An 8,004-nucleotide genomic window follows, 5' to 3' on the forward strand; every position below is an offset into this window, starting at 1 on the left:
AATGTATCTATATGATCACGCAAAAAACTATTTTATATTGTACACTATATTTTTACATAGTAGAGTTTAAATATATAGATATATGAGGGCATGTACAATGAGTGTTTTAAGTTGTCTTAGAGTGTGTCTAGGGAGGTGAATGTAAAAAAAACTTAAGACATGTATCTTAACGAAGATACAGTGTCTTAGCTCTGTGTTCGAGACAGGAGACTAACTGATTGGTCACTTTAATTTATTGAATACTCTGATTGATACCATAAATATGGTAAAACACATGTTTTAGATATGACCACTGTATTATATTGTGTTTTATACTTGGAGTACCGTGCAGCAGTATATAGACACTGACCGATGGCGCGAGTACACGAATCCCGTCGGCAAGGCCGCGAGGCAACAAAGCAGACCTCCCGTCCCGATCCCCCCAAACTGTTTGGATTTCGGACCGGACGCGTTTCTGAACTTCTTGCGCCGGAAGAAAGAGAAACCGAGAAGAGGAGTCGCGGCTCCCGACATATGTGGCGGCGGGCGGCGACAGCGGCGCTGTCGCTGGGCGCCGGTGCCGGCGCGGTCTCGATCGCCACCTCCGAGGACCCCGCCGCGACGTTCAAGGTCTGCGCGCACCTGCCTCCGCGCCTCCTCCGCGACTCTGTCACGGCCGCCACCATCGCGTTTGACTACAAGTGGTCCCTCTGGGGCCTCGAGCCGGGCACCCCCGTGTGGCAGAGCGCCAAGCACCATGCCCACCTCCGTTCCGCCAACCGACTCCAGGAGCTCTGCTTCCGCAACGGTGGCATCTACATCAAGCTCGGCCAGCACATCGCTCAGCTGGTACGGAATCTGCCTCTGCTGGGCTTGTTTCTAGTGAAGCATGTGGTTCGATTGTAGAATGATGTCGATACGATCGTTCTCTGATTGGCGATTGCATATGACAAAACTTATATATCGCCATGGGTTTGTGTTGGTGTGTTTGTTTGCTTAATTTAGGAGTATGTCGTGCCGGAGGAGTATGTGCAAACAATGAGGGAATCCATGCTGAAGAGGTGCCCGGTCTCATCGTACGAGCAGGTCCGCGGGGTGTTTACCAAGGATCTCGGTGAATCGCCAGAAACTGTAAGTGCCTTGGTCCGCATCCTCTTTGCATTACTGTTTTGAGCATACATGTACAAGTGCCTGTAGAAAGGCTGCAGGAGCTGAAATGCAGAGCAAATTACTGATGGTGTGTTATTGATCTTATGTTTAGTGGCCCTAGGGCTCTGATGCTTGGTGAAATAATGAATTTCCTGACCAGAGCACAGCATGTTGGCATGTTAACTTGGAAACAACTCTGACCTTAAATTTTCCTTTTCTCCTTCTCTTTGTGTGTAGGTTTTTGCAGAATTTGATCCTGCTCCATTTGCAAGTGCTTCCCTTGCACAAGTCCATGTTGCCCGAACGCACGATGGGCAAAAAGTTGCTGTTAAGGTTGCACAACATTGTGGTCTGTTCTGAGTAAATTATAGCAGTAGCGGTTAAACTAACCTTGTTTACTTCCTCACACTGTATCCTCCTGCCTTCATATCCAGGTTCAACATGACCACCTCACAAATACTGGTGTTGTAGATATAGCCACTGTGGATTTGTTAGTGAATGCTCTGCATTATATTTTCCCTACATTTGACTACAGGTATTACTTGTGAATGGTAGCATCTTTCTCTTGTTATCTTGTTTGCTTTCTCATGTTTGATTTTTTAGCAATGTGCACAAACCAGTAACAAGATAAAGCACACCGGATCTCTAGTTTGTTGCTAAAATTAGATATTTCCAAGGCCTTCGTCTCGGTCTCATGGGCGTTTCTGCTTGAGATATTATCGCATTTGGGCTTTGGACCTGTTTGGCGTAATCTGATCTCCAACTTGTTATTCACTTTTTCTGTGCAAGTGCTCTTGAATGGTTCGCCTCGTAACCATATTTCTTACCGGAGAGGTCTTCGGCAGGGAGATCCTTTATCTCCCATATTATTTGTGTTGGTTATGGATGTTCTTAGCAGCATTTAGCGCTGCTGAAAAATAGAGGACTGCTGCAAAGCCTGGGAGGAGCTGCTGTCCGTAGTAGAGTTTCCATTTATGCGGATGATGTGGTCCTTTTTATCAAACCAATTGAAGAAGATCTGAATTGTGCTAAAATGATATTGAATTGCTTTGGTTCAGCCTCTGGTCTGGTAACAAATATGCACAAGAGCTGTGCCATTCCAATAAGATGTGATGGTCAAGTTGTGCAGGCTGGATGCAGTATGTTGCAATGCAGTCCCACTTCTTTTCCTTGCAAGTATTTGGGGCTGCCCATCTCTGATAAGAAATTGAGGAAGACTGATCTTATGCTGTGGATTGAGAAGATTGCAGATCGCCTCCCTAATTGGAAGGCTCGGCACCTCAATCTGGCTGGACGGACAACATTGGTGAAGTTTGTTCTTTCAGCCATACCAATCTATCTTCTTATTGCTATAAATATCCCTTAGTGGGTGATTAAATCAATTGACAAAATTCAACGGGGGTTTCTTTGGAAAGGGAGAAAAGAGGTTACTAGTGGAAGTTGTCTTGTATCCTGGGAAATAATTACGAGGCCTCTAAGCTATGGTGGTCTTGGTGTCCCTAACTTGCAATTTAAAAGCTGGGCTTTACAGTCAAAATGGTTATGGCTGGAAAAGACGGACCCGAACAGGCCCTGGCATGGGATGTCCCTCCCAGTGCAGCGGCAGGTTAGACAGTTCTTTGAGTTGTCTGTGTTTACCGTGATAGGAAATGGGGCTACTACTCTCTTCTGGTCGGATAGATGGGTGTATGGGAATACTATCCATGACATTGCCCCTGATGTGGTACAGATGGTTGGTCGTAGGGCCTTTTCTTCCAGAACTGTGGCACAGGCTCTAGATAACTGGCAATGGGTCAGCGACATTGAAAACCCTCTTTCTTTAAAAGGGATAAAACAATATTTGTTGTTATGGGATACTTTGAGAGGGGTTTTGCTTTCTCAAGATACTGATAAGTATGTATGGATGCACACTTCTTCTGGCAGTTCTCTTCAAAATCTTGCTATAAGGCATTTTCATGGGATCCATTTCCTTTGAGCCATGGAAACGATTGTGGAAGACTTGGGCTCCCCCAAAATGTAAGTTCTTTTTGTGGTTGGCAATAAGGAACTAGTGTTGGACTGCTGATAGACTTAGAAGGAGGGTTGCAGCACCCACTGGTCTATACTTTGTGACCAAGAACAAGAAACAATCCAACATCTTCTATGCACTTGCAGTTTTGCCAGGCAGTTTTGGCATGATATCCTTTTGCCATTGAGATAAGGATATCTTTTGCTGAGTGGTGGCGAAAGGTGCATAAAAAGGTGCACAAGACCAAAAGAAAAGGCTTCAATAGCCTCATAATTTTGGGGGCGTGGTGCTTATGGCTTCTTCGAAACAAGGCTATTTTTGATGGAGTAAACCCTTCCTTTGAGCTCTGTTAAAAGTTTGTTTTTAGATGAGCTGAGTTGCTGGGATATGGCTGGTGCTAAACAGCTACCAAGTCTTGGCCTAGTTGCTGCTATTAGTAGGGTCTAGGCTGTTTTTCAATTTGGTCTAGTTTTATGCTTGCCCACTGGTCATTGTACTTTGGTCCTCTTTGGACCTTTTTCCTCTCTTAATATAATGATGCGCAGCTCTCCTGCGCGTCCGAGAAAAAAAAGATAAAGCACACCCTAGAGGATTGTCTTCATTGTTAGTCAAAACTTCAAACAAGGTGGCAAATTTCCTGAATTTTCGTAGATTTACAACTTTAATTATCAAATTGAAATTGAAATTTTGTCTCCAAGCTCCCAGGTTTTCCAGTCATCACACAATTGAGGACATGTTTGTTGTTCTTCATAAAGGGTGTTATGTAATTTTTAAATTAGAGTAAATATTCCAGATTGGATGATGATATGTTTTACTATTTATGTAGTTCCTAATAAATACACATATTCATCTGATTCTTAAGGTAGTCAGTTATATTTCGTGATCTTACATTAATCTTGATATCTATTTGTAGCAAAAGTTGGTTCTTACCATCAAAAGTGTTAGGAGAATGAAACCCTAACTCTAATGCGGGTTAGGAATATATTAATATAACTGAGTATGTAGGCCAAGGCCCATTATAGGAGAGAAATACATAGTTACGCTAACACCCCCCTGCAGTCGGTGTTAGGGAGATTTGTTCCTTTGTTTTTGTGCACGGGAAAAATCGGGACATGGTAAAAAGTGGAGCGGCCAAAAAAAATCTGAAACCAGCAGCCAGATTGCTGGAAACAGAGAAAATCATAAATAGCTGTAACGTTGTTACCTTTTGATGGTAAATATCTAAAACCGATTCTTTTGATGGTATATATCTAAAAATGTGTTCTTTTGATGGTAAGGATCCAATTTCCCCCAATGTTGTAATAGTTGGGCCTAGCTTTTTGTTGCATTGCCTGATTCACATGCATGACTCGTAACATAATGTTATGTCATTGTGACTGTGAATCCTTGATTGCAATGCTACTTGTTTAGTTTTCACGGCATTCACGCGTTCATTTTACATTATTGCCAAGTTACTGCTTCCATGCAGGTGGTTAGTTGATGAAGTTCGAGAAAGTGCCCCTAAGGTACCTTCCTAGTCTTGCCTGGAAATATAAGTTCTTTGTGATTGAGTAATGGATTTTGTTTTCTTTTTGTTTGTTACAAAATGAGTTAACCTTTTGTTCTCACATGTCATAACTGTTGTCTATTAATGGCTATGATTGTCCCCTGTTAAAACTAAGTTTTGTGCTAATCAATATTCTTTACAATAGTATCATCATTCCAATCTTGAATTTTTATGCAATTTAGGGGGAACAAATATAATAATAAGAAAAAATGGAGCTGGTGCTAACTTGTTGTGATTCTCAGGAATTGGATTTCTTGAATGAAGCCAAAAACAGCGAAAGATGTTTGAATAACTTTAGAAAGCTGTCTCCTCAGATTGCTGGTAGCATATATGCCCCCAAGGTTTATTGGAATCTCAGCACATCTAGAATTCTCACCATGGAGTTTATGGATGCCAAGGAGGTAACTGATGTTAGTGGCATTAAATCAATTGGAGTTCACCCTGTTGATGTTTCAAACCTAGTAAGTTGACACAGTACACTCACTTGATTAATCGTTGCTGTGATATGTTCCAAATACTCACCCTTTTAGATGTCTAGGTCAGTAAAGCATTTGCTGAGATGATTTTCAAGCATGGCTTTGTTCATTGTGATCCCCATGCTGCCAATATGATGGTCCGACCAATGCCACAAGACAGCAGAAAACTTTTTGGTTAGAACCTTTACATCTAGCATTTTAAACTAGACCAAAGATGCATGTAGAATGCCTTTTACTCTGGAACACATGTTGTTTGTCCGAAACATAACAATTTGGCAATTAACTGAATGATTCTTCTATAGTTTTTTTTTGTTTTTTAAAGTAGTGCATGGTATTTATGTCTAGTTATTACATAGATAACTGGCAGAGTTTCTCTATAAAATAATGGCAGGTTGCTTCATCATGCCACAATAAAACATGCTCTACTGAGTGAGTGGGCCCGGTTTTCCTTAAAACTAGGTCAATTCCATTCTTCTTCTTAATTGAAAGGCAGAGCTCTTGCCATTACAATAAAATATGCTCTACTGCATAAGTCATTCTTTCTATGTGGCAACACCACCTTTCTCTGTCCAACATTTTGTATGTGTTGCATAGGTCATCGGAAGCATTATGATGGCTAAGTTGCTAACAAATATTACTTCAATGTAGGATGGAAAAGGCCACAGCTGGTTCTTCTTGACCACGGCCTCTACAAAGAGCTTGATTATAATACTAGGATAAGCTACGCTTCTCTTTGGAAGGTAACAATAATAAGTTTCTGGAGTAGTTGGATTACATGTAGCTGGTACTAAAAAATTATTTTCTGCGACATCTGTTCAACTCAGGCACTTGTTTTTGCTGATGCAAAAGCAATTAAGGAGAACAGTGCCAAACTGGGTGCTGGGGAGGATCTTCATGCACTCTTTGCTGGTGTTCTCACTATGAGACCATGGAAAAGGGTGATTGACCCATCTCCTGATCATCTTGTACTAGGAAAAAATACTGATTATTCAGAATTACAGGTACATATGTCCTACAATTGTATCCCCAATAGTCATCCGTGGTACCACCGCAAATGTAATGATGCAAATTGACTATGTTGTTAAACATTATAACAGTATCTGTAGGGCCATGGGCCGATGAAGTAGCTAGAATGCTGTTGTAGAAAGACTGATATTGTCGATTGTGGTTTGATTGTTGTTCATGAAATCAACAGGTCTTTAAATCTTGACAAGATCAACAGAGAGAAAACAGATTACAAACTTTACTTGAAATACATATAGCAGCCCACACTCTAAAATGGGATGAAAGGAATACACATTTCTTAGATAATGTTTTACTTGAAATCTAACCCTTCTTTCCACTTCAACTATTAGGATTTAGAGCCTTTGATGTTCCCAATATAGAGTATACAAGCTGATATTCTCCTTGTTCATCAGTTATATTATTTTGTAATTTTTATATTCTTTTCTTGCTTTTATATCATGTATCCTAGTGTTAGATAATTGGACTCAGATTCATTTGTTAAGTTTCTGTTTTATAAACCTTTCAGTAGTCTTGTAGATTTTGAGGTCCTTGGTATCTGTCCTTACTCGATTACTTATTTCTTGAGCCCAGAATTACGCCTCCTTATATTTTACTGAGATCTCCGAGCTACTGAGGAGATTACCAAGGGTTATATTGTTGATGCTTAAAACAAATGACTGTTTACGTGCAGTCAGTCATGCCCTGGTAAGTGTTTGGAAGTGCTAGCAATCTAGCTAAATATATATGTTGTTTTTATAGAATAAATATTTCGTGATTGGGTCTGCTACATTTATTACCAAATTGCTTTTCCTTGCACTTTTTCTATAGCCACTGCTTTTTAAAAGGGAAGCATGGGATTGAGTTTGAGGTTCTGTTCATTATAGATGCTACAAGGGCTTGGAATTTCTGTAGCATGGGCAGTAATCAGCGATCGATTAGAGAGGATAGAATAATATGCATTTTTTCCTTTTTAAACAATTCTAATAGCCTATCGCTATGCATGCTTTTCCCTTTATATGTCAAGGGTAAATTCAATCTTTACATTTGTTTAAGTTTTATATTTAGGACTGGGATGTAAAAAACTAACGCAAATTGATTTGGCCTCATTGTTAACTTGTGAACTCCTTTGACAGGTTGGGGGCAGTTCCTTGGAGTCGTTTATGATTATTGGACGGGTATCTTCTGAAGCTGTGCTGGATGCTAAAAGGATGAACAGGAGGTCCTTTCTCGATGGATTGAAGATATGGCTGGAGGAAGCCCTGCTGGAAGCTCGATTCTTTACTTTGAAGCTGATGCTATGTGTTATGCAACTTAGGAAGTTGTTGCCTGGCTAAAAGCAGTTAGGCGTATCAGCAGCCTTTTTGACCGGTAGAACTGCGGAGTTGACATCTAGTTCCATATATTTTCTTGAGGGCGAAACTTGACATTTTGCTTAGAAGATTGCCTTTCTTTTCGTATACATAATTCTTCTGTCGATCATTTTCTCACCATGAGTGGCCATTTTTCATGGTCGATACTTGATACCTTCATTGGGTGAATACAAGTATACAAACTGCTGACGTGGACAAATGTAAGAGCAAAACTGTTTTCTTTTTGGAAGGGAATCAACATTGACGTGTAGCAAATTTCTCTACATTTACAATGAAGCGTCAAACCACGGGGCAACTCTAGCCTCTTATTCATCTCACCTCAAATTTTAAACTCAACTTTAAACAGTATAATGTACATTGAAAAATAATATTTTACATAACTATATATATGATCTGCAAACCACATCCTTACAATCCTAGATGGACCTACGTAGTAACAAGGGAATTCAGTTTAATACTCATTATTTTTGA

The 8,004-nt window shown here is 40.4% G+C and overlaps 1 protein-coding gene across 1 annotated transcript; it reads left to right on the forward strand.

Annotated features, from left to right (window-relative positions):
- Nucleotides 1-471: 471 nt before the first annotated feature.
- On the forward strand, nt 472-7,619 carry LOC100272598 (Putative ABC1 protein). The gene is made up of 11 exons (NM_001147061.1): nt 472-828; nt 985-1,110; nt 1,366-1,461; nt 1,563-1,663; nt 4,605-4,641; nt 4,925-5,143; nt 5,221-5,332; nt 5,807-5,898; nt 5,983-6,159; nt 6,755-6,868; nt 7,297-7,619. The coding sequence occupies exons 1-11, from the start codon at nt 514-516 to the stop codon at nt 7,495-7,497; spliced, it is 1,590 nt and encodes a 529-aa protein (NP_001140533.1). The 5' UTR covers nt 472-513; the 3' UTR covers nt 7,498-7,619.
- Nucleotides 7,620-8,004: the final 385 nt, after the last annotated feature.

The sequence above is a fragment of the Zea mays genome, chromosome 5 (assembly GCF_902167145.1).
Source record: "Zea mays cultivar B73 chromosome 5, Zm-B73-REFERENCE-NAM-5.0, whole genome shotgun sequence".
Lineage (NCBI taxonomy): Eukaryota > Viridiplantae > Streptophyta > Magnoliopsida > Poales > Poaceae > Zea > Zea mays.

Excerpts from the sequence above, each read along its gene's own strand:
- LOC100272598 (NM_001147061.1), top strand. The coding sequence starts at position 514 with ATGTGGCGGCGGGCGGCGACAGCGGCGCTGTCGCTGGGCGCCGGTGCC. Across the intron at positions 5,899-5,982 it reads GCTACGCTTCTCTTTGGAAG|GCACTTGTTTTTGCTGATGC; the intron begins GTAACAATAATA and ends TGTTCAACTCAG. Across the intron at positions 6,160-6,754 it reads CTGATTATTCAGAATTACAG|AATTACGCCTCCTTATATTT; the intron begins GTACATATGTCC and ends TCTTGAGCCCAG.